At 40.6% G+C, this 25,816-nt stretch overlaps 1 protein-coding gene and 1 long non-coding RNA gene across 3 annotated transcripts in view; one reads left to right on the forward strand and one right to left on the reverse strand.

The window, feature by feature from the left end:
• The first annotated feature begins 4,570 nt into the window (after window positions 1–4,570).
• The window catches only part of PITPNA (phosphatidylinositol transfer protein alpha), a 25,425-nt gene continuing 4,179 nt past the window's right edge, over window positions 4,571–25,816 (forward strand). Inside the window, exons 1-11 of one of the 2 annotated variants that reach the window (XR_003399703.1) lie at window positions 4,571–4,675; window positions 10,985–11,130; window positions 11,693–11,784; window positions 15,361–15,368; window positions 16,274–16,348; window positions 16,726–16,809; window positions 18,152–18,229; window positions 19,975–20,085; window positions 21,716–21,838; window positions 22,553–22,622; window positions 23,633–24,816. Coding sequence is in view for 1 of the 2 variants with exons in the window: in XM_026861376.1 (XP_026717177.1) it covers window positions 11,715–11,784; window positions 15,361–15,368; window positions 16,274–16,348; window positions 16,726–16,809; window positions 18,152–18,229; window positions 19,975–20,085; window positions 21,716–21,838; window positions 22,553–22,600 (597 nt within the window). In the remaining variant the exon portion in view is untranslated. Of the gene's footprint in view, window positions 4,676–10,984; window positions 11,131–11,692; window positions 11,785–15,360; window positions 15,369–16,273; window positions 16,349–16,725; window positions 16,810–18,151; window positions 18,230–19,974; window positions 20,086–21,715; window positions 21,839–22,552; window positions 22,623–23,632; window positions 24,890–25,816 lie in introns of those variants that run through there. The other variant, XM_026861376.1, reaches the window with a different exon arrangement.
• LOC113487018 overlaps window positions 16,831–25,816 on the reverse strand; it is a 22,105-nt gene continuing 13,119 nt past the window's right edge. The window contains exon 3 of the long non-coding RNA XR_003399704.1: window positions 16,831–16,952. This is a non-coding gene — a long non-coding RNA (uncharacterized LOC113487018). The remainder of the gene's footprint in view (window positions 16,953–25,816) is intronic.

The raw sequence follows: 25,816 nt of genomic DNA on the forward strand, positions 1-25,816 counted from the left end.
CCCCCCCCCCCTCTCCTTCAGCTCGGTCATTGCTAACTAGAGACTCCCAACAAGAGTGAACGTGCCGGAAATAAGCTCCAAAATATTTTTTTTTTTTTTGATGTGGAAACCTCACCTCGGAGTTCCTCGGCATCCCCGAGGCAGCCGCGGTGGTTGTGCCCCGTGATGGGGAAGAAGGGGTGGAAAACGGGCTGGGCGATCTGTCGCGAGTGTGTGGAACTATTAGTCACATCGCTTTTCCGAGTCTTGCGTTCAGCTGCTTTGTGCTTGCTACCGTGGTCGGCTCGGTTGCACTTTGGCTCAGGTGTCTGCGAGCTCTTCATACTGCTGCACGTATTTCTTTGCTGAATTCTTAAGGTAAACTTAAGTGCATTCTATTCTTTTAAACTTCATTTGATTGATGGAAAAAACTTCATTTGACTGATGGAAAAGGCTTTCCCCCCCTTATAGAAGATTGTTGTGATCCCAGTGCTAAAGTGGGTTTTCAGGTCTTCTATTAGACACGTTTACCTGCATGATGGTGTCCTCTTTATAGCAATTACTTTGCCAGATCATGGATGATGGTGTGGATTGAGAGATTCAGACTGTGTTGAGGGTTGTACTGATCCATGTAGTTGTCTTTAAACTTGATTAACTTTTTTTTTTTTTTTCACCGATCCTTAAACTCTTGCTATTTTTATCCAACAGTGTAGGGGTGCAGAGCTGGTCTTTGTCACATAGAGACACTGTTACCTTCTGTAGTGTTAAACTGGGTAGCAGACAGAAACCTGGACTTACTTTCAGGTGCATGAAAAGATAATTAACTGTTTCTTCTAGAACATCTGTTTTGTTGATAATTTTCCTATGAATTTAGGTGGTTAATGTACTTTTCCTCTTACAGCACCAGCCTGGTTTATTTTTATTGGCATTTATATATCTTTTTCATGCTTCTGCTTACAATCTCATCCCCTGTACTGCAGTAGAGCTCACTTGCCAGTGAGCTATGCTACCCACTGGGCATCTCGTAAAGGTAGGAATATATGTACCTTGAATTTTCAGATTTCTGAGAGTATGAAAAGTTCATTTTGATGAGCATTGCTTCCAAAAGTCATTTCACTTGATATTGTCATTTACCTCACCAACATATCTACTAGTCTTTCACACAGGCTGTTTCAGAAACAAAATGTGAAGTGTAGATATTAAGACTAAAGGTTAAAAGACCAGAATTATGAAATTTGTTTCTTTTTAGAGGCTTCCATTTCTATTTTCAGAAGGGTCACTAAGCTTTTTAAGTCTTGTCATTAGCTGTATTGTCCTGTTTCTTTTCTTCCCTTCTTTGTTAAGACATATGTGGCTCTAAGGACAGTCAAGGTTGCTACTGTACTTTAGAAATTAGCATTTTCTTTTGACTTCTTGGGATTCCCAGCTAGCTCTAACAGTTGCACACTCTTGAGTTGTGTCACTCTACTAGTTCTGATCTAAATGTTCCTTGATGTTGTATTTGAAAGTTGCCCGTTTTACATGCTGTTTGAGATGTTTTTTGACTAAATCTCATGTTCCAGGAAGCCGTTGTTTAAGGCATAGAGAAACTTCTTGTTTTGGTGTGACCTGGATATTTGAAATACTTTGCTGTTATTGTTTGATTAATTCTGATTGCCCCAACAATGCATACGGATACCTTACTGCCTACCTAGTGTAGGTGGTAAAATATAAGTGAGCTGTAACTGCATGTCATCTGAGCAGATTATTCTTTCATCTCTGTGACCTCATGTCACATCATCCCTACTAAATCAAATGGGTATTACTATATGCTCCATAGGTATTTTAGGAGATGTTATAGAAATAGGACAATATAACAACAACCTGATGTCACATCTTTTACTGTCAGACAGACAATCTTTTCTGTACAGCTGCTTGTACTGATGGTTATGCAGCAATAGTTTTAATGTTTTTATATGACATCCTATTAGTCTTTCAGACTTAGCTTTCATTTCTACCTATCCATCCTACAGATAAGCTGCATGGGTTTTGTTCATTTGTTTGATTGGGGTTTTTTTGGATTCAGGGTTTGTAAATGCTGGCTCAGGTCTTGCTTGCTCTCCTTATTTTGATTTAAAGTGCATCGGAAGACCTTGAGGAGAATCAGAGTGTAGAGACTTACTTCCCTTTCCTGTGAAGTGACGATAATGACACTGAACTTCTCTGCGGCTGTACTTCCCTTTGCTGTCATTTGAGTCAAATTTTAATCTAGGAGGGATCTTAAATGTTCTTCATCGTTTCAGGCCTTTGATATGGCAGGCAACGGCATCATATAACTTCTCATAAGTTGATCAAGTTCTGTCCCAAAGTTAGGAGTCTTTGTTTCTGTTGCTGCTCCTGTGAAGCTTTTTCTCTGGGTCCTCCTGAGTCGTCTTCCCTCTTCCTTTACCACTTGACTACCTATAAGTCTTAGTCATCCCCCTCATTCTTGGTTTGCTAGGCTAAGTGAATTGTAAACTATTTAACTTTGTGTTTCTGTTTCTCCATTCATGAACAGTGAACTCTTAAGATAATATTCAGATTTAATGTCCTCCAGTTTTCTAAATGGAATTTCATTAGCTTACATCAACCTTTTTACACCAGGTTTTTTAAAGAAAAATATTTAAACTCTATTCCAAAGCCATTGTTTCTTCCCTGTTTCTTGGTCTTTTGCCTTTACTTATCATCCTATCCCTCTTTTCATTCTTACTGAGTTTTATCCAGTTAATTAACCTAATGTCATGCTTGATGGCTTGGTCTACCTGTGGAAATTATTTTCTTTTTTTTTTTTCTCTCCCTTATATAAGAAATACCATATTCAGCTGGACCAAAGGTCCTCTTCCATCTTGCCTTCTAGCAGATATTTTTAGGATGCAATATATAGTGAGCAGAATGACTGTTGTTCAGTATATCCTACCAGTAAGTGGCATATGGACTTCCATGAATTGATCAAATCCCATTTAAAAATTGCTTATAACTCTTGAGTTTGGCAAGGAATCCCATAATTTAAGTATGCATGATGTAAAGAAGTACACTCAATTGGTCTTAAATTTGTTGCCTAGTGATTTTTATTATTTCCTGAGTTGTTCTGTTCTAAGACATATAGTCATTGTTCCTTCTCCATTCACTTTTTCTAACCATTCATGTCTGTAATGCTCTACCATATCTTAACCCTTTAGGTGTTCTTTCTTCCAAGCTGAAAAGCCTAGTCTGTCTACTTTCTTCACCCACAGAAGCTTTTTCCCATCTCCGATCATCTTTTTTGCCTTCCTTCACTTGTTCTGTATCCTCTTTGAGATGAGGTGACCAGAATTATATGCATTATATTCAAGATGTTGAAGCATGAGAGATTATAGACGTAACTGTCTTTTCTTGGGTGTATGTATTATGTTCCAGTTTCTGATGTTGTATTTACTTTTGAACTGCCACTGAGCTGTTTCCAGGTGCTTTGCCATAAGGACACCAAGATACTTGTTGGCGATAGCTGATGTGGGGCTCATTAACCCCATGTGTTTAGGGAGAACAAGTGCCTATAGCACATTATTCTTCTTATTGACAGTGAGTTTCATCTTGCAGTTCTCTTTCTGCAGTACTTTGCAGCCAGCATAAAGCATTTCTGTCATAAGTAATCTTGCATAATCTCTAAACTTTTGCCCCTCTTACTACTTGTGGTATTTTGCTGGTAATGTTCCTCCAGGGTAGAAAAAAAAAATTATTTTCACCGGTATTGCTTTTTAGAAATCAGTTTATGAATATACATTACTTTTTCCTGATCCCATTATATCCTCATTCCTTTGACACTAATTCTCAAAGAACTGGGAATTCTTCCACCGTAGCTGCATCCATTTCGTATCTGTATCTTACTTTGGTTCCTTGTTTCAACATCATGCTTACTGAAAGCAGAGGTCAAATACAAATCTAGCTTTGGAGATAGATATAATATTTTTAAAGGCCCTAACATGCGCGCCTTTTTATCAGCTTAAAATTTAGCTTTATTCTTGTCTTTTTCAAAAAAAATCTCAGCGTGACTTCTGGCAGTTTTTGCTTCGTAGTCCAGTCAGTTGATTCTAAGAGGCATTCAGGAAACCGCAATGGGGAAAAAAAAAAAAGTGACTCATGAATAGAAATGGCAACACCTTGCTTTGCAGTCAGCTCTGAGGCAGCCTTCCATATAGTTCTCTATTTAGTGTTCTTTCCTGCTGGATAGAACATATAAGCAACTCGTGTAAGGGCTTGTGACTATCGCAGATCTCTGCAAAGTTGTTGAAGCACATAGCAACGCTCTACAACAACTTGATGAGAAGTAAGATGTGACTATTGAAAGGCTGTAGTGAGGAGGAACGCGCAACTGTTCTGATGCTGTGTAGATGTGTAGGCTGGTAAGGCGTTACCAGTAAGGGTCTGTGAGAATTATATGGTTTTAATATAGGACTGTAATTATGCTCTATCATGTATTGATTCTCTTTGAGGCTATTATATAAATAGTCCTGGGACTAAAGATAAGTGCTCAGGATGTTCGCACTAGGTGGATGCTGGAATATTGGGGGGAGAGGAGAGCTGTGTAGCCATTGTTGTGAGGAATGTGTCACGTAAGTTTTGCAGCTGCAGGGATGTTTGTTAACTTTCTGTTTCTGTATTCCCTTTCAGCCGCGTTATCCTGCCTGTGTCTGTGGAGGAGGTAAGTCTTTTTCTTGCTTCTTTTCTTTAGGACTGTAAATAAACTTGATCAAAGAAGTTTGTATGAACAAAAACTGGAAAATGCAAGAGGATGAAGCTGTCTTCAGGACCTCTGTGACCTGTTACTTATTCACCATCATTCTGACCGATTGAGTTTCTTTAAGCCTGAGGGTACTGATTATCTCTGCTATAAAGTACTTTCAGATGTGTTGATTACAAATCTTAACTTGTCAGGCTGTTATAAAGTGCAGTTTCCTTTTGATTAATGCTATTGTTCTTTTTTCTATTTTTTTAACGTGAAGAGGAAGCTTTAGTACAAATTTAAATTGCCCTTTAAACTGTTTTGCTGGAACTCTTGTTTTAAACTCTTAGACAAACTATTTCTTCTGATTTGTGAGGCTGGTATGGCAAAATAAAAGATTGCGTGCATCTTTCTAAGAACTCTTCAAGACCTGTCTTCTCTAGCTCTTACAGAAAGAAAGCTTTATTTTTAGTTTAGATAAAGCTCTAATTGAGAGAAGAAATGTAGTTTATAATGGACATGGTGATTGTGATCACCAAACTGGCTGTGGAATAGCTGTGCGGAGTCTGTGGCTGATGCCCTGCTGTTTTCTCTGAGAGTTGCAGCTTGTCTTTCCTTCCTCCCTTCTGCTTTGAACACCACTCTTGCAGAGAATCTGAACATATAAATGTTTTCAATTTTTTAACGTTCATACTAGCAAGGTAGGTGAGAAATTGAAATGACTGAGTCACTGAGTCTATAGCACTTCTGCAGTCGATTCCTTCTTCCGGATGTATTTTTTTTTCTTGTGATCCTTGGCTGTAAGCCTTAAGTTTGTGAGTTCTGATCGAGAGCTTGTTCTGACTCTTAGGGAGAGCTGTGATAACATCACTCTTGTTCATTTTTCTTTCCCCTGAATATAGCAGCTACTGTGACAGAGACAGTGGCAAGCTGGATCATGGTGGCACTGTTCTAAGCATATCCCCTTTATAAGTCTCTACTCTTTTGATAAAACACAGTTTAGAACTTGATGTAGTGTATTCCTGCAGCCAGGAGGCTGGCTAGTAAAAGGAAAGCAATGCCTAAGCTGAGTTCCTTGTTCCTGTGGATCGGTCTGCTGTGACAGGCATCATATGCTGATGGAAAGCCCACACCTCTGATCAGAGTGGTTTTAGGTCTGTGTTGTAAGTTGGTACAAGAATGAGACTGTTAATGCCAAAAGTCCGTCTGTTGCTTACTCCTTACCTGTAGCTTCTGTGCTTTCTGCATTAATCTATTTCAAGCAGTTTCAGCAGAAGTCCAACTGAAGTATTAGAGTAGCTATGTCTGGATCTTTTATCGTGCCTGAGTGCTACTTGTGTGGAGAACTCCTTGACAAAGAAAGGACTAACATGATAAGCTTTATCAAGTAGGCAAAAGATGCAAACTCGCAAGTTAGAGAGGTATGGGTAGATGGTAAGGTACTCCAGAGCTCAATAAACAGAAGACTTTAGCCTGAATAACAGGAGCCCTGCCTCATAATGGCATGCCTGGTAGGTATCAAGCTGTGTGAAGAGAAAGTCAAACCATCGATATACAGATTGTTTCTTTGAGGGGGTTAGACTGGATGGAACTCAGCACAGGGTTTTTCTGAGTTCTCTGATACTAGGATTAACCTTCATCCAATTAAAACGATTCCCTCGCTATGCTCTTTTTCCTCCCTGGCTGGCTGTTCAGTGCCAGGCATGTTTAAGCCTTGTGTGTAGGCTGCCTGTGTGGAAAATTGAGGTTTTAGGCACTATGTAGATCTGTCAGTCTCTAGCAACCTCCTTGTCTGAGGATGCCTTGGGGTCATCTGTTCCAGAACATGTATTCCTCTCCTGAATCAGAGGACTTCCAGAGAGCTGAGTAACCTCCTGAAAAGTCTATAAAGTGAAGAACAAATAAACATCATTGGAAGAGAAGGAATAAAAATACTAGAGAGAACAAACACCTTAATATGCTTGGATTGTGGCTAGACCGCCAACTCAACCAAACTTAAATTTCTTCCCGAACTTGCATATTGCCACCATGCCCCCTGAGTGATGCCCCTTTTTCAAGGTCTGGTGGTTCTCATGTGATAGGCCAGATTTCAGGAACCAGTTCCCTAAGCAGAAAGAATTCTGAAGTTTTCTTAGCTTTGCATATCTACTTAAGTGATATGGTAGTTTTAAAGGTATGCTTAAGAAGAAAGGTCATTTCCCATCTTGACTCAAAGGATGACTTTGGGTTTGTGTGTTGCTTCATCCCCCTTCCTGTGTGGAAAGATGCTGACACATCTGTGCATCACTTGGTGACTACACTGCTGTCTGTCTTGCAAAGCAGCTGTTAAAACTTCATTGCTTTCAAGGATTTCCTTGTGCACAAAACTCTGAAATAGGGCTCTGGAGACATGTTGTGGCTCTTGACTTGTGTAGCTGTTCATTAAGCATCTTTGGCTAGCAGGAGAATTTCTGATTTCACTTTAATGTGGGCTATTTCTGCTCAAAAGATTTTAAGAGTTCATGCCTTTTGCATGCAAATTGTTGCCGGAAGTCTGATGCCAATGTGTAAGATAGGGAATGAAATTAATTATGACTCTGGGGCATTGTAATAGGGCTGAGGGAGTCTTCTGTGTCGTTCTGTGATATGCCAAGGATTCTGTGTTCAGTCCCCTCACTCCTAGCAAATGGAGTTTAACCAATGGTAAAGAACTCAAGAGAAAACTAGTTCTTGGGGGAGGCATTGGGAAGATGTGGCTTAATGAATAAAGGGATCATTGCTGAATAATTAGCCAAGTGACTGCTAAGGTGGGAACAAAACAGTGGAAGAGAAGCCCTGGTGATGACTAAAACTTGAAGGCTGGGATGTAGGAGTTAGACTGTAGCAGACCATCTTCTACTAGGAAACTCTGCCAAGATGTGGTCCTGCTTAAGTGCAGGCTGCAAGCTGCACTGCTGTGTTGTTTTATACTGTCACGCTGCAGGGAGCAAAAATTAAAAAACCTTGTTATATCTTAGGTGCTAACCTTTACGCTTGTACTGTGACCAATATCACATTGCATGGTGCCAGCTTTGAGAGCGTGGACTTGAGCGGCTGTGTGGGTGTCTTGCCAGCTGCCACTTTGAAATGCTGGTATGGATTAGAGCTGTGTGTACACATTCTGTGCTGCCTCTTTGTTCCTCTCACATGGGAAGGAGCTTGCCAAACACAAAGGACTCATTAATTGTGTTCAAAGCTGCTTTCAGGAAAATAACTGTTCTTGAAGATGGCTACACTGAGATGAGGCCTTCTGAAAGAAATTTGGTGTAATGAAGATCTGTTGTCAGCTGCATAAGAGGTGTTGTGACACAGATCAAGAGGGGTGACTTCTTGCAGAAGAGAGGGAGGGTTTTTTGGAGCTCTCAGGTCTGCCAGGATAGGTCTGTCTGACACTCTGGGCTTCGAGGAGCCAGAATCTGTTGTTTTGTTAACTTTTGCAGGCAGATGCTGTGGGATTTGTTCATTGGGACAGTTTTATTTGGGCCTTTTCCTCTTTTATCAATGTGATTAAAGGATCAGAAATAACAGGGAAGATTAAATGGTGAAGATGGCAAACCAAAGGGCTTATCCTCTTAGTGTCTGAACTTTGACCTATGTGTTTAAAACAGAGAAGGAATGAATGAGAGACTGTTAGTAAGAGGAATTAGTGTGTGGAGACATGTCCTGAGACTTGCTGCAAAGTGGTCAAAGCTATTCAGTCCTCCCCTCTAATGCTCTAGTTGCCAAACTCATGATAAGTTCTCTTCTCTATGAGTGTACCTCTTTACTAAATCAACTTGCTCCTGAGATTTCACAACTCTCATGTTTTGCTCTTCTGGAGGGAGGCGAGTATTCTGTTTTGTATGGGTCATCTGCGGGGAGTCATGAGGAAAGCAGTGTAGTGTATGAAATGTCAGAAGCCAGAGAGTTGTATTGCAGCCCAAAATCCAGACTGAAACCCAATCTGTTGGTGATGGGGCAGGAACTGTCCAGCCAAGTGAGGGCTGTTTGTGTAACCTGGGCCAGCACCTTCTGAAGAGATACAGCAGAGCTTTTGCTCTTAGCTCAAAAGCAGTCTGTAGATTGCTTTTCTTATAGATTACTCTTACTGGATGGCTGTTTGTTTTGTTATATTTTCAGGGACAGTCTAACAGGTACTCAGACTTACTTTATATGCTGATGTGTTGTATTTGAGACTGTTTAGAACACTTGTTTAAATCCTTTGCTATGCTTTTTGCCCTGCCCCAGGTTAACTGAGACCAGGATGTCTATCCTTACTGCTTTGTTTTATCATCTACTACTCTTCCAGTAGGAACAAATGTTTTCTTGGTCTTTGTTAGCACGAGATGGTACAAAACACCGTAGAGCTTGAGTACTGGGAACTGAAATTTAACCACTGTAGAAATCTTCCTTCATTGGTGAGGATGTACTAGCCCAGCAAAGTATTTTGGGGTTGTCAGCTCAGAGCAGTATTCCACTTCTCCAGCCTGGGCTTCAGTGTAAGTGGTAAGTGCTATTCCCGATTCTGATGCACAGCCCTGTGTTGGGGAAAAGGAAGAAGACCTAATCAGTGTTCCATTGCTTTGTAGTTACATTTTGGAGTTTTTTGGTTTGGTTTTTTTTGTTTGTTTGTTTAATCATTTCACTTCTGATGCCTAAGACTCTGTGTATTACCCTTTCAGACTGCCTCTCTCTACTGCTTTTGGCAACAGTTGCTGTTTGGCTCACTTGCAGTTCTGAAAACTTAACTCGGTTAAATTTGAACACTTCCTTTTGAACTTTGTGCCTTAGCTTCTTCATCCTCAAACCTTACTGCTCATCTAACTTCACCTCAAAGAGACCTGCCTGAATTTTCTTCATTTGATCATGTTTCTTTTGAGCTCTGCATCCCCTTTTTTAGCTACCAGAGGAAAGAGTGTATTAGTCTTTACATCTTCTGCAGACAAGAATGTTCTCTTTTGCTCAATCCTTGATTTTTTTCCTCTGCTCTTCCCTGTGAAACATTTGGCCGTGCTTCTTATCAAAGAGATTGTATAGTATCAAGTAGTTTGAGGGATTCCTGGGAAATAACGCTGCCAAGTGAGTGTCTGTAAGAGACTAAAAAAATGATCCTAAGAATCTTACTGTGTGTTGAAATTCTGTGCTCTCCCTGTTAATGGTTTAATGCTCGTGGCTAAGAGGAAGTGTGATACAGAAAAAAACCCAACCCAAACCAAAGATAGGAAAAATGGTAGGGGGAGCAGTGACAGCATGGATCAACCAGTCATCCTGGATGTTAGTGGGTTCAGTTATTTCATTAGATAAAGTTTTCAGAATGGATTTAGTTACGTGGAAGTAAAACATCATTTGAGGTTGGATAAAGACAGTTGAGAAGGAAGGAAAAAGATTGGTTGTAGAGAGCCTGACAGAACAGAGTTTGAAGTAGGTTCAGAAGGGAAATGGGTGTTCACTGAAGAGAATGACATGATCTGATCATAGTGTCAGTTTTGGCAAGAGAGATTTAAGCATGTTAGTATGTTAGTAGGCCATGTTGTAAAGGCCCAGAATGGTAGTTTCAGTATATTCAGCCTTAAGAGGTAGCAGCATTTCACTGGAAAGCCGACTGGTGCAAATACCCTCTTTACTTCAAGCTGCTTATTTGGTTGTTTTGATCTGACTTGGGGGATGCTCACCTTTGGCTCTAATGGGCTCCTAAGCTGTGTGCATCTAACAAGTGTGTTTCTCAGAGCACTTAAATTAGGTGGTGCGAGTACCCTTTATCTTCTGTCTCCCTTCTGCAGTTCTTCCCTCCCTTCCCTCCTACCCCCCATTTTGTCAAATAACTTCATGTGAAGTTCTTTGTGACTCTTTTGGATAAAGTACTATATGCCTATTAATTTAGGACTGTCAGCATGCTGTTATCCATTTGACCTGAACAACTGCAACACCCATGTGCCAAACCTGAAAACCAGTGGATTTTGCTACAGTATGCCAAAGGTCATCTGCAGATTTTTTTAAATGTTGCCCTGATGCTCCTTTAATCTGTTTTACTTTCTCCTGAATTTATGTTGGTTTGGAGCTTGAGATCTAAGGGTTAAAGGTAACCATCCTATTGGCAGCAGTTTCCTCCTAACTACCACTCAAGCTTTATATCAAAATGAAATTAAATGAGCTGCTTATCTGGACACACAAGTGGATGTCCTTTTCTCTGCCTTCTCCCCAGATAATACATTTATCCTTGGCTGCTTCTAGTAAAGTTATTACTTCTGCTAAATTATAGCTATCACAATAATGTGTCTTTAACTTCTTTAGTATCAAGTGGGACAGCTGTATTCTGTGGCAGAAGCCAGTAAAAATGAAACTGGTGGAGGTGAAGGAGTGGAGGTCCTGGTGAACGAACCCTACGAGAGAGATGGAGAGCGTGGGCAGTACACACACAAGATCTACCATTTACAGAGGTATGTGAAACATTTTATTTCTAGAGTTGGGCAAGGTTCTTTGGGCAAGAGAAACTGGTGGAAGGTGCAGTAGGGTTGCAGGAACTGTGTAAATCAGATTATGTAAAGGCAGGGAGGGAAGACAGGAGCGTAATGGCAGCTGGGATGTGGTACTGCTGGAAGTGAGCATCACTGGTACACCTATCCACCCCCAAGAAAATCTGGCTCTCAGCTTCTCAAAGAAAATATGATCCTGTTACCCAGTGTTTTCATACTTGAATTTGGCTAAAGAGCAAAATGCCTCCTGGGTTTCAACCTGTTTTCAGCCTCCTCTCCCCTTCTTTTTTTTCTTTCCTTTCATTATGTCAAGAAGGTTTTATATTTAACCTGTCCAATTCAGCAGTCTCTGGAAATCATTGTACTGAGGGTGGGGACAACCCCACCAATTCCACCGCTGCACGCATGTGTGAGTGTCTAGCGTCTGCATTTCAGGTGATGTTCTGCCTGTCTCAGAGTCTGGGCCATAGCTCTCGTTACCCACAGTTCTGATCAGTGCCTTTCTTCCTATTTCCAAATTCTGCAGCAAAGTGCCAACATTTGTGAGAATGCTGGCCCCTGAAGGAGCTCTCAATATACATGAAAAAGCCTGGAATGCCTATCCCTACTGCAGAACTGGTGAGTGCGTGGGGAAGGACTGTGGATTGCTGGCTTTTTGGTTTCCTGGGGAGGGGTTAGGAGGGGATAAGGAAGGAGACAACCAGTAAGGAAGCTCTTTCAGCTCTTTAAATCTTAGATTTTTGTTCTCTAAGCCCTTTCTGTGGTCAGGAGAAGCAAAATATAGTGCTGTGGAGTTACAAGAAATGCCCTTGTCTGATGTGCTGCTCATGAATGACAGTGGGGAAAAAAAGACCAAGAAATGGACATTAGTCCTATAAAGGAACAGTTGTGTAACACCAGTGAAATGAACGTATGAGGGATGATTTTATGTGCTCAAGTGCAGCAGAGTGTGGTGGGAAAAGCAGTGGAAGATGCAGGAAGGGAACAGGGAAGATTTTGGTTGGGGTGAACTCTGGAAGCTGTGCGAAGTGGTGGAATAAGGTCAAACAAATTTTCTACAGGACTGTATAGGATTTTATTTACTCACTAAAGTTATCAGCCACAGTATTTAACTACTACTGGTTTTGTGGTCTTTGTTGCTGTAGGAGCTGTAAATTTGGCTTTGCCTCCAAACTTAGGTAATATTTTTGGCTGTGTTTTATGCTGTTTGTATCCTTGGAGGATCTATTTCCTGGTATTTGGTAGTGGTACAGTTGCTATGGGAACTGTAAACTTAAAAATTCCAGCTGTTCTTACAACTCAATATAGAAAAAAATATTTTTCAACTATTTCCTTAAGAGAATTTAAAATTACGTGTTTTAAAAGAAGGAAAAAGCTTTGCAGTGGGGGAGGATAATGTTAAGTCAGTATGTGAAATTGCATGCAGTGGTCTAGTGGAATGGATAGTTTAAATACAAAATTCAGATAGTGTCATCATCATGCAGAGTAAGTTTCTAATACGTCATATAATACAAGATGCTGAAATAGTTATTTACAACCTATGTTTCTCATTTTTACGCAGTTTTCTTGCTGTATATTACTTAAATTAGCAAATAAACATCTAGTTTATTTCCATGTTAAGTACACTGAACTAGTTTAAACACAAAAAGTTCTTTCATTAATTCTTTAAATTGTGGAAACAGATCTAAGTTGACTCCAGTAGACTTTGTTAGACATAATGCCTAGCTATATCCTCCTCCTCCTCTTTTTCTTCTCCACCAATCTCTGAGACAAAGGTATGGAGTTAGCTTGTTTTGTCGCTCTTATCGTTCAATTACACACTGCTAGAACTCTACTTAAGTGGCAAAAATGTGATACTAAAATCAAATACAAGACTCTCCAACACAGTCGAAGAAATTTCAGATTTTGGTATGCTAGAAATGATAACATAACAGAAAAAAAAAAATCCTCAACTGTAATAAACATCAATATAATATGAGATAGAAAGTGCTTTGTTGTGGGGGTTGGAGCAGAAGGCAGTTTTTATGCGGAGGCTGACAAATCTGTTTAGAGAATCTGCCAGCCTGACGTGAATCAAGAAAAGCTCAGAAAAGTTGCTGAAACCTTCACTTGCTAGTATTGGGCAGGAGGCAAGAACCCATATCTGTGGTGTAGGCTGCCTCGTGCATTATCATTTTACTTTGGGACGCAGTCAGGTATTTTGGTCGTGCGTGAGAAGACTTGGATGGCCTCATGTAAATCTTTGCGTAACACAGAATGCCATGCTGGCTTACAGCTTTCAGCCCTCTCACCAGAGTTTGAAATTCAAGAGCCAGGGACAGCGTAAGAACTAAACCTGGTTTGACTGTGTAGGAGTTAGTGGTACTTCTGCCTGTGCCCTCCTGTACCAAGGTGATACTAGTGTGCTGCTCCAGAGCAATGCTTACTTGCACAGCAGGTATTGCACAGAGCCTTTTAAATTTGAATAAAGCTTTACTTTTAATTGTGCCTCCTGGTATTTTCTTTAATTAGACGAGATCATCCTTCTTACATTTCCCTGTATCTCCTCTGAAAAGCTCAATTATTACTTTAATATGCATATTATATACTGTTATCAAAGTAATACTCCAGACTGAGGGAATTTAAATGCCTAGCTTATAACTTCCTGCGATTCTGCACATTTATTTGTGCTGTAATATGTTGGTTTTATGTACTTCAAATGGAAGCCTTACTTTGCGCCTTTGAGAATGTGAACTGTAAATGAGATTGTCGTTGCATGTATTTACCACTTCTACAGTAAAAACGAAGTGAGGATTGCTTAATAGTTTTAACTGTGGGCTGGTGCCAAGGAGAACAGTGTTCTTGGTTCTTTTCTGCAGTCTGACTTCAATACGAATGTTGCTTAAATGTTTTTAGAACAGCAGTTTGATGTGTGTTCCACTCCTCTGAGTGTCAGCATGGCCTGTGGCCAAATGTCAAGAAATTGAGAAGTTATAACTGCAGCTGAAATGTGTAGGAGTTGCTGCTGTAACACCTCAAGTGCAGGCCCTAATTTGTAGCAAGCTGAGCATCTAAGTTTTAATGGACATTTCTGAAGAGATTAATTTGTTTACTTTACAAATGAGGAATCTTCCCCACAGAGAAGAAATTAGGGAGGTGAAGAAACCTGTTTTAAGGCAGCTGCATAGTCATGGTGCATAGTCATGGGGAGGTGGGAAGACTCTGGTTTATAATTACTGCTGGTTTATTCAGTATTTTGTTTGGACTAGCAGGAAAAAAAAAAAAAACCTTGCAGAAATAATGAAATGTTCTTTGAGATGTTCGCCCTTTTAAAAATTAGCCTCAGCTCCGCTTGCTTGTTCTCTCCCTCCACCCCAACATGTTGGTCTAAATAATTAGCCTTCTGTAAATTGCTGTTTTTCAGATTGTTAGGGGTTTAGCACAGTCCCAAGGCCCAGCAGTAGGCAATTAAGGTAGCTGGATGTGCCTGATGGGTGATAAGGGACAGTACTGTCTGTAGAATGTTGGGAAACTCGCAAATTGTAATAGTACCTCTAAAATAAAATTGCTTCTTAGTGAAGTCCTCATGTTAAACTTCAGAACAAACCAACAAAGTTCAACTCTAGCTTCAGACATCCTTATTCTTGAGTAGAATTGCTAACGTACTCTGGCTCAGGTGGAGCAGATGCTGACTGTTACAGGATCTTTAATCGCTTTTCTGTGTTGAATAATTGAGCCTTACTATCCAGGGAGTTTAGTTACCATGAGCAGTAGAGATGCAGAGGGTCTGGTTACTGCGTGCAGGAGTGATGAGGTCTGCACTGGCCTGAAATCCAGCATGTGTTTGCTTCAGAACTATGGAGAGGTTTCTTATCTGCAAGCTGAGAAAGGATTGGTAAAATGCCGTCAGCTGAACATACTTATTCCATCTTCTCATCCAGCTGGCTGGAGTCCAGAGAGCAGAAGTGACAGTACATAATTAATTGCTGCTCCTCTGGGTTTCTCCAAGTCTGGGAATTTCCAGAGGAGAAGGGGGTGAAGTTAGCTTTTATTGACTTCTAGGGTGTTTTCCTCAGTAGTGTCAACAGCCCCCTGGAAAGCTGAAGCTGTCCCTGTTTTGCTGATAGTGGGAGGGAGGGGCAATGGTTGTGGTACATTCTTTTTTCACTAAAGTACTGTATCTCTTTCTTTTCATGCGTTGATTTCTTGGACCAGTTATTACAGTAAGTATTGCTTTTACTCATGATCTATGGAAGCACGTGTAATGTCTGAAATGAAGTGTTCTGGGTAGAAGAAGCTCTTTAGCTTGAACTAAAGGCACTTCAGCTTTTGTCATTTTAAGATCATGTAGATTAAACCCCCTTGCCAACTGTGGCATGTCCAAACAGTGTAACTAGGGACACTGCAGCAATGCTCAATTTTACAAATGGGAATGTACCATTGCTTAGAGAAACTGATTAAAAGAAAGTTAGCTTGGACCATTGTGTCTCTTTGAGTCATCTGTCTTCTGAATTTGATATTTCCCTTTTACATGCTGAGTGTTTCACTGACTTGTGCTTTTGTTTCTACTCCCTTGAGGGAGGATAGGGTTACCTTTGGAAGTCCTTTTCTACTCACAGTAATAATGAGAAATGGAAAGTTTTTTTCTTAGTTGGGAGAACTGTACTTCTCGTCCCTTCCCTTTCCCATGTCAAAAGCTCTCGACTCAATCACTTTAATATTGTTCATTTGAAGAGTTGCATCCAAATATGGACTCAGTGCTAGATCAATAATCTATTTGAAAAGACAATTTCTGCCTAGTTAACTTATGTTACCCCTTCTAAACTCTAAATAGAGTCGCAGGTATTGTCCTTTAAAGAAAAAGTTACTTGTAAACTCAAAATGTCTTACTAAAACAATGGAAGTTTTGTTTTTTCAGTGGATAACTTATGGTTTATTTGATCTTATATATTTAGTGATCAAACAATTTTGCTAAAAGCAATGATGTGTCTACAGATAATTCTGAAGTTCCCCAAGTCAAACCCCAATCAAGTTATAACTCTGAGTTGACTTTCCTAATGCTTATCTAGCTAATAAGAAGACAAGTTATATATCCAAAGAATAACAAGAAGCTTTATTTTGATGACAGAATGAGTATATGAAGGATGACTTCCTGATCAAAATTGAAACCTGGCATAAATCAGATCTTGGAACACAAGAGAATGTAAGTACTTGTGTCATATATTTTATTCATTTATTTAATGTCACAATGCTGCTTTCCATGCTAGATTAGAGAATTGCTGTGTGGAACTGTCTATTTGCCGTGTTCCTGGATTTGAAATGCTTATTGCACTAACAAGGCAGAGACTTCCTCCTGTTGGCCTCTCATATATGCTGAATAAAATTGTCCCCCAAACATTTGTTCTGTGTGAGCATCTTTTCTTCTTTCAAAGATCTCTCATTGTGTGTTTACTGCAGTGTCCTCTCTGTACGTGGAAGGGAAACACTGGGTATCTGTATCTCCAGATGTTTTTTTATGATATTAGAATGGGAGTGTTCTGTAGCTGAATCAGTTACATCAGTCTTGTACTTTCACTGCAGGTTCATAAACTGGAGCCAGATGTATGGAAGAATGTAGAAGCTATTTATATAGACATTGCTGATCGGAGTCAAGTACTTCCCAAGGTATGGTAGGTGGGTAAGAGCTCCCTAGTGTGGGAGGCCTTGTGCTAAAAGAGGGATGATGTACAAACTGTGTTATTAGGGATGGCCACAGGTAACAGGACAGTTGAGAGGATGGAAAGAGGAGGAAAAACATTCCTTAGAAGCTAAAGGAAGAGTTCTTTTAAAAGCTCTGCCAATACTGTCTGTAACATGTGTTCCTTAGCCTTACAGTACATGTAACAGTGTGTATGTGTAGTTCTACAACACCTGCAGCTGATTATAATGGTTGAATAGGAAGAAATGGCACTGCCCTTTCTATACAGGATCTTTTTTTAAACTACCCATGGCTTCACAAGTGTAATTTGAAATCATGTAGCTGATACTTTGTTCTAAGAACCGCTACAGTTACTGTAAGGAACTTAGGGATGTTCCTGTACTGTACTGGGAAAACAGCTATAAAAAAATGTAATGTTTGAGTTTTCCCACCTAGTATTTCTGATACCATTCAAATATGACTAATTTACCTGTTCTCAAACTTGGCTTTGGGGTATTAAACCAGAACTAGTACTTATTTTAGCTTTTCTTTCCAATAAAGATGTATTGGTATAACATAAGTAACACCTGAGTCTGATAGGTTAGGTGGGTACTAAGCTGTATCTACACATACCAACTACTCTGAATTAAATGCTGTCAGAGAGCAAGAAGTCACCTGCAGCAAAAGACTCCTGAAGAAGATGTTACCAATTTATCACTCCTGGCACTAAACTGCTGATGATTTGAATTTGTTTTCATTTTAATTGAATTGGGGGTAGGAATAGAGTACACTCCCCAGTCTCAAACTGAGATGCACAAGGGGAATGTTGCAAATTATTTCCTGTACAATAGGGGGCAAAACTGATGCCTCTTTCTTTTTGGTGGTACTGTGAGTTTGACTGTACTTGTTTTCTAGTGTGTGATGTGCGAGCATCATCCTGATACAGTGCTGTGAAAAATACTCGATACCGCAGCTCCAGAGAACACAGCTATTTTCTGCAGCAGCAGTGTTTAGCTCCCAAACAACGAGTGGTTACAGGAAACCTGTCCTGAGGGTTTGCAGATCTTCTTCATAGTCTTACCCCAAAGGAATCCTTACAAAGGTCATACAGTTTGTTACCACTTCTTCACATAAGTCTAGAACACAGCACAGGGCGGGGAAATATGTTTTCTTGAAGAGTGACCTAATGTTGGAGTCTGAAAACAGTAGCTCTTGAGAAGGCAGTTAGAGGTTAGTCTTTGCCCACCAGAAAAATAAATCCTTTGTGACAGTGAGCAGCTGGATAACAGTAGGATAATTTGTGTTTAATCTTGTGTGTCTGTCCAATAGGATTACAAGGCAGAAGAAGATCCAGCAAAATTTAAATCTGTCAAGACTGGACGTGGACCTCTGGGTCCCAACTGGAAGGTACGTATTTCATGAGTTCAGGAGCTATATCAGCTTGCATGACTGAAGTATAGATACTGGGACTTGAAGCCAGAGATATATATGTAAAACATTGGATTCACTTCTGTAGAAGGAAATGCAGAACTCAGCTGGGGATCTGGTCTGAAGTTAAAGGAAATAGAAGAGTTTGGTACAAATAGAATGAGTTCTGAGAAATCTCCAGAGCTGTCTGGTGTTCAGCCCAAGGGTTCACCCAAGAGAATTCAAGGATGAAATAGCTGAGTTTTCAGCAGCAGTGTTTAACCTTTCACTTAAATCCTTGGAATATGAAGACTGTGGAAGTGCAAATATGATACCAGTCTTTAAAAGAGACCCTGAATGGGATCTGGGGAGCTATGGGTGAGCAAATCTGATCTCTAGCTGGCAAACTTAGTAGATGCCGAGGTTGATATGAAAAGTGGCTATGACTCCTGTAAAAGGAAGTAGGAACATTCACCTTACAAACCTTGCGGAGTTTTCTTTAAGGCTTGATAATTATGTGGATGACTTGGATGATCTATTTCCAGAAGGTATTAGACAGGAACTTTGTCAAAAGACTTTTAAGGAAGGTAAGTAGCCACGTGTCATGCCCCACTCAGACGAGGGAGACAAGGACTTAGATTTGTAAATCCCCAATGGAGTGGACAGCAGTGAGACAAGTCTCAAAGTCCAGACATGGACATTTATTAACTTCCCACAATGTATTAACTGGATACACGATAACAGGCTAAGTATGTAACAAGTTATGGTGAGCAATGTAGTATGCCTCGGTTACCTAAAGTGAATAAGGAAAAATGGGAAAAAAAAAAAGGAGAGAGAAAGAGAACAGAGAAACAGAGATCACCAGTCCAGGTTCCTGTGTTGGTCCTGTCCGAGTTCATCAGGGTTCTTCCCTGAGTTCATCAGTGATTCATCCGTCGTCTTCCCACCTTTTTTTCCTTTTTTTTTAACTCCTCACACATACCCCCTCACTTTATACACACTCTCCTTGGATCCATCCCCTGGATCAACCCACATACCTATGTATCCCATAGATGGGGAGAGGTAAGGTGCTTCACGGGATGATGTAATTAGCATGCCCTTGTTAATCTTCGTCAGCATATGCAGGGTGTCAACTTTAATATGCATTTCACGGATAACAAAGCAAAGGTCATTCACCAGAACAAGCTGCCCCAGAGCAGAACCATCCTGCTCCCCACAGGGCTCCCCCCTGCAGCCCCTCCTGTGCTGTCCAGGCAGCTGATCAGCGCCAAACGCCACACGATCGCCCCGTGACCATCGATTTGTTACTCGCGAGTCTTGGAGATGTTCCTCAGCTCGCAGAGCCCCCGCTCCCCCCCCCCATCCCTAATCTCTCGCAGGACCTGTTTCGGGGAGTTACAAGTCATCTCTCACACCATGGCATAACAGTGAAGATGCTGAAAAACCTAAATTTAATGGAAGAAAAAATGGAGAGCAGAAGAGAGGAAGGAGTGGTCTACTCTCAAAATGGGAGGGAAGGCCAACTGTGGAGGAACGTAGAGTCTATTTTCATCATGCTCTTAAATACCCTGGGAAAGGGATGAGCAAAGATGTGACAAAACTTGTCAATAGAAGAAAGGCAAGGTGTAAGGATGCAAAGTGATTGTGAGGAATTGTGAAAAGACTCCATAGTTATGACTGAAGGAGCTGCTTGTCTGGAGACATTTGACCTGAATCCTGATGTGAATATCTTGATGTCTTTGCAGAAGGAGCTGGGGAAGCAGACAGATTGTCCATACATGTGTGCTTACAAACTGGTAACAGTCAAGTTCAAGTGGTGGGGTCTGCAAAATAAAGTTGAGAACTTTATACAGAAGGTAGGTGAGCTCTCTGATGGAGAGAAATGTGGACATGAGGTGTGTTTCATCTCCCATCTGCTTTAGCACCTTGGCTTCTAATAGTGTGTCCTGCCTGGAGATATTAACTTGAAGCCCAGTCATGTCACCTCAGGCAATACAGTCAAGGCCTCTGCTTGATACACTGCAGTTGGTTAAAGTTGAATTTAATTTGCTGCTAATCCAAGAGCAGGGCTGGCTGGTTGTTCTGTGAATTGGCTGTTGAACCACTGTTATGTATGAAGGTAAACTGGCTGTTTTGTTGTTTAATAGATCAGCCTGAGAATTGTGGTCATTCGGTAGTTGATTTGTGAATGATGAGATCATGCATGTATACTAGAGTTATTTTGGTCAGGGCCGAGACACATTTTTGTGGGGAGATAGTTACAGCTTCAGTTATCTGATCCTAATCAGCTGAGGATGTTTCTGGCAAGACACAGAGCTCTAGTCATGTTTTCCTCTCCTAGTCTGCTGCTTGAAAAACCCATGTTAAAAAATAAACAGATGGTGGGAAACTTCATTAACTGAGAACGTGAATAATTGCTATCTTGAAAAGAGCTTTTTCTGTGGCAGAGTTCACAACCTGTGGACTGCAGCGGGATGCTAGACCTGGGAATCAGTACGTGCAATTTTCCAAGCAATGCCGTGTTCATAAAATGCCTGTGACTTCAGATCATGGAGACTTCTCAGTGGTTAATATTGATAAACTACAGTGCTGCTTCTGCAAAAGCAATTCTTTGGTGATATAATCCAAAGAAAACTCTAAGGGGGAATGACCATGCTGCTGTAGGATTTCAAATACCTGTAACAAAAGCCCTGAACAAAGCAGTGTCTTGAATCCTTTTCTCTTTATGAAGGTCTCTTTAGCTACACGTTTGCATCAAAGTAGTCGAGCTGCTCTTGATGAGAGCAGGTTATCAGATGTGAAACCATAATTGGTAAAACTGAAGTGTCCTTCCCTAATGAGAACTTTCCAAGAGGCATTGTATACCCCTGTCTAATGATTTTGTCTAGCTTATCTCCTATAAAATAGAAGTAAATTGCCTCTGACTTGACGTAGCTAGTGCATATTAGTTACCCCCCACTGAAAGGTTTTCAGCTGTGGAAAACAAGTTTAGGCGTTTTTTAGGTCACTGCAAAAGGAAAAAGCAAGATACATGCATGTCAACCCTTTACACTTGCTAACCTCCAGTTTTTAGCAAGTCAAGGATTATCTTAAAAATACTTTTATTGTGTTTTTCCTTTATTCTGCACCTTCAGGCCAGCAGTCATGCTCTAAGTAAACCCAACCTGGAGCACTTCAGTCAGAACAATACTGTCAAATGAAAGGAAATTACTAAAGCATTCGCTAATTCTTTCAATGCAGACTGCTGTCTAGGCTTGAAAAAAAACCCCTCATTTCTCCAGGGATTCAAGGTTCTAAATATTCTGTTAAAAAGAAGAAAAATTAGCTAGCTCCAGTTTCCAATTGTGGTAGCTGTATAGAAAGGTGGGCGAGGGAGCTGGTTGTTCAGTGTACACATCTCTGAAAATTGTTATGATCTGGTTAGATCTGTATTAATTGCCCTATGAGTAAGCTCACTTGTATGTTTTATTCCTCCTCCTTTTGCAGCAAGAAAAGCGTCTCTTCACAAACTTCCATCGGCAGCTCTTTTGCTGGCTTGATAAGTGGGTTGATCTGACTATGGAGGACATTCGTAGGATGGAGGAGGAGACCAAGAGACAGCTGGATGAGGTCAGTGGAAAAGCAGGGCAGGTGTGGGTTGTGTGAAAAACTGTTTCTATCCAGTACCGTAGAGAGAGGAAAGACTGCTGCACTGTCATAGCATAGTGTGTGTTGTCTTCCTCCTGCTATTTAGGTCATGCTGCTTGTGCTTTGAGTGATTGGCTATGACTGTTGTGCTGGCATCCCCTTCTAATTATTATGGACTTCTTCTGTGTGTGGTTGAGTCAATAAATGTATTGAGCCACGGGTATTGAGGGTATGAGTGGCAATGATTCATTTACTGCTTTAATATCTGCTATTAGCTTTTACCCAAAGGTCATTTTTGTCTTTGTTGTTTTCAAAAAACCAGTTCAATAGAAGTATTTCTAGCTGTAAGTATTATAAGCAGGTAGTGGGGGTATGTAACAGGGTTCTTACTATGAGAAACACAAATTTGGTAGTAATGAGTACATTGTTCCGTGATTTGTGTCCTGCACTGCACTCTTCCTTCATGCCTCAGGATATTTTATTATAGTTTCATGTCCACTCTGCCCTTTGGCTAATGGTTCCAGACCCTTCGCAGACCTGCACCTTAACCAGGAGTGGTGCCTGCACGTGCATATTCACAAACACTGATTTGGGATGCTCAGATGTAATCAGAGTCTTGCATAGAGGAGGTAGCTTAACGTGTTCCGTACCAATATTGTGTAAGAATCAGTACTTGAATAGTGTTTCCTCTTTCAGATGAGAGAAAAAGATCCAGTGAAAGGAATGACGGCTGCAGATGACTAACATGACTTCTTCCTTGTGCACTGTAGGTATCGAGAGAGTTTGACAAAACTCTGTATTTGAAATTGAAAATTCCTTGCAAATATGCTTGGGATGTCTGTCTCGCATTGTTTGTTAACAGTATTTACTAATAGGCCAAGGCCTGAACAACACTTGCATGTTGCAGAAGAAACAGCAATGACAATTTTAAAGCTTTTGACTTGTTTTTCATCTATTTCACTATGAGTGTGCTAACTTGGCAGGGGAGGGACTATCATATTGAAGAGCGTATGTGAATTTGCCTTTGTTGGCCAAATCCCTAGGCTGTATTCTAGACAGCATGTGGATGATAGCTAACGTGTAAACAGCGCTGACAATGTTGAACCTTATTCTGTTAAACTCTGTAATCAGTTTGGGGTTTGGTGGTGGGGAATTTTTCTTAGACATTTACAAAAATGCGGTAAGTATTAGAGAAGTAAGAAGGCAAGGAGAAGGAAGACATTGTCCATTTATGTAGAGAAGTCCAAGTTAGTAGCCACGACTTTTCTAGGGTGGTAAAATGCTGTCCTAGTTATCCTTGGCCAGAACAGTGTGGGGCAGAACCACAGCCCTACCAAGGGCTGGCTGTTTACCTCTGCTTGTCCTCTGTTACCTGCTGGTTGTTTGGTGGTAAGTGGGGAACACAAGGTGAAGGAGTGGCAGAAGGGGTGTCTTCTGATAGATACAGACTAATTTTTTAATGTAACTTAAACCTTTTTAGTTTCCTCTTCATTCACGTTTACTCTAGTTTGTAGAAAAGTTGAGCTGGTGGTCTTGTAGCCCCTGATGTGTTAGATTGTTTAAATTGCAATTTCTGCTTGTCATTTTTAGGCTCTATTGGAAATTCTGCTCTGGATTATTGCAGAAACGTAATGATGCAGCGGTGTATTGCCACTGGCTGCACTGGTGACAGTGTGTCTCCCATTTCCTTCCTGAAGGTTCAGTCTGAGCCTTCTTTTGGCACACCGCTCTGCCAAAGTGGTTCTAAAATGTCTTCCTGTTGTCTCTTTATTTTAGTTTGCAAGACAGTCGTCAGGAAGGCCCGGGGAATCCACACTCTTGACTGACGGACCATCTCTGGATCAAGCCTTTCTATATCCAATCGGCAGGCGATTTTAAATCTCCCATAGCTAATTCTAGATGCCCTTTAATATTGTGAGCAAATAGACCGTCTGGTACTAAGCACTCCAATGTTAGCACGTATACGAAGGAGATAGCTCCTTGGAGACGTGTGACTTAGAGACCGCTGTATTTACGACTCCTCCCTCCTTTTTTTTTTTTTTTTTCATTGTGTTCAGACCAATTTCCATGTGGCCCTGTTTGATTTCCAAGTGACATTTTTAGCTAAAATAGTCTTGTGATGTGGTGACTTAGGTTTGGGGGTTTTTTCTTGTTTTGTTTTTTTTTTCCAAGTGGGATAAACTGCCACCTTTGTTCCTGCCCAGCCCTTCACCATTCTTTGAAATGAAATGGAGAGGGAAACTGTCAGTATTTTAGAGTGCAAAACTATTCCACAAAATGCTATGCTCTGACCTTTGCTCCCAGGGTAAGAAATTTAATGGCACGTAATCTGAATATGTAAACTGGAGTAGCCAGATACAGTTCTTGGTCTGTGATGAATCATATACGTGGCTTCTGCACGGCATTACTCTGTTCTGTCTCAGCACACATCAGTTAAAGACTGCACAGAAGCTGCATTCAGCATCCCCATGCTAGGGCCTTCAGCACATAACTGTTGAGTTTCAATTTAGTCATACGTGGTCCCTTTGGCCCATGTAGCTATATTGTCCTTCAGCTGTGTGTGTCAGCCTTACAAAATCATTATGAAAAGTTGCTTGACATATGTCATAACTTCCTGGTTCTTTATTTACTAAGACTTCCCATAACTTACAAAGCTAAAATTATTTCGACTATTAATAATGTGATTCTCCCTGGACAAATTGGGATGTAGCAAAAGCTGGTGTACAAGTAAAGTCTTGGTATCTGGTTTCATCCAGGTGCCTGGGTCGGTGGTTCTGCTCAGCAATAATATTCTTCCCATTGCAAGACTGACTAAAATATCTCCTTTCAAGCTATAAGAAAGCAACTTACAAAGACCTGCAGGGTTTTTTTTAGGATATCTGTCAGTTATTATAAATCACAAAGGATACTGTTAAACAATGTAAAAAAACTCTGGTTATTTTATGAATTCAAATACTTATGTTGATATCAGCTTTAGACAATCAAATAAGCAGAACAGTATCAAAGAAATGCTGCTTTATTAAATACATATGAAAAAAAACAAAAACAATTTCTTTGCTTATGCCTAAGGCCCAATGTTTGATTTCTTAATTTTTTTTTTTCCTAGTAGTAATCACTTTATTTTCCACTTCTGTATTTGGCAGCACTAACATGAAATACTGAATGCCAAACACAGTCGTGGGTGTATCGCCACTTTTGAGGAGTCTTGGCATTCTGTAATACATCCGACTCCTTCAGCCCTTCAGATTCCTGCAAGCAGGAGATCCTGAAATGATCCTGTGCCATGCTGAGCAAGCGTGTGCTGGGATCTGAACTGTTTTTAGTGTGAGGGAAGATGAGGCATGCTCTTGGAGGGAGAGGATGGCGCTTGGTTTCTGGGGAGGGGGCAGTTTATCCCTTTATTTTTAGTTCGTTGTTTTGCCTTACTCATGTCTAAGTGCAATAAGCTCTGAATTGTACCAGTAACTCTGGCAGGCTCTTCTCAGTGACCTCAGACGGTTTTGCGGGGTGGGGGTGGGGTTTGAGGGATTTTTAGCAATCTCACCGGGCAGAAGTAAAACAAATTTCTTGTAAAATAGGTTGAAGAAACTAAATTTTAATCTGTAAGGCTATTCGGGACCAGGATGTTTTGTGGCATCTTCTGTAACTGTTGAAGAAGTATTCTAGGAGTGTAGGCCCCAGTGATAGTTCTTTGAGTTTAAAGTATTTTTAACTGAGAATTTGTGCACTGACTTCTGTTGATGTTTGTCGGTTATGTTTTGAGGGATTCTTACACTTGAGGACAACCTGAGAATACACGTAGCAGACTTGTTCTTTCAATTTGTGTTATCCAAGAGGCTTTCTATCCGATGACACTAATCGCTATGGAAGCAGATTGTAACATTCCACCATGCAATCCTCTTTTGATCCTCTGATTTCAGAGTAAGAGCTTTTACACAAAGCTTTCCTGATTAGTGGAAA

Source organism: Athene cunicularia (genome assembly GCF_003259725.1).
Source record: "Athene cunicularia isolate RWA chromosome 19 unlocalized genomic scaffold, athCun1 chr19_part1, whole genome shotgun sequence".
Lineage (NCBI taxonomy): Eukaryota > Metazoa > Chordata > Aves > Strigiformes > Strigidae > Athene > Athene cunicularia.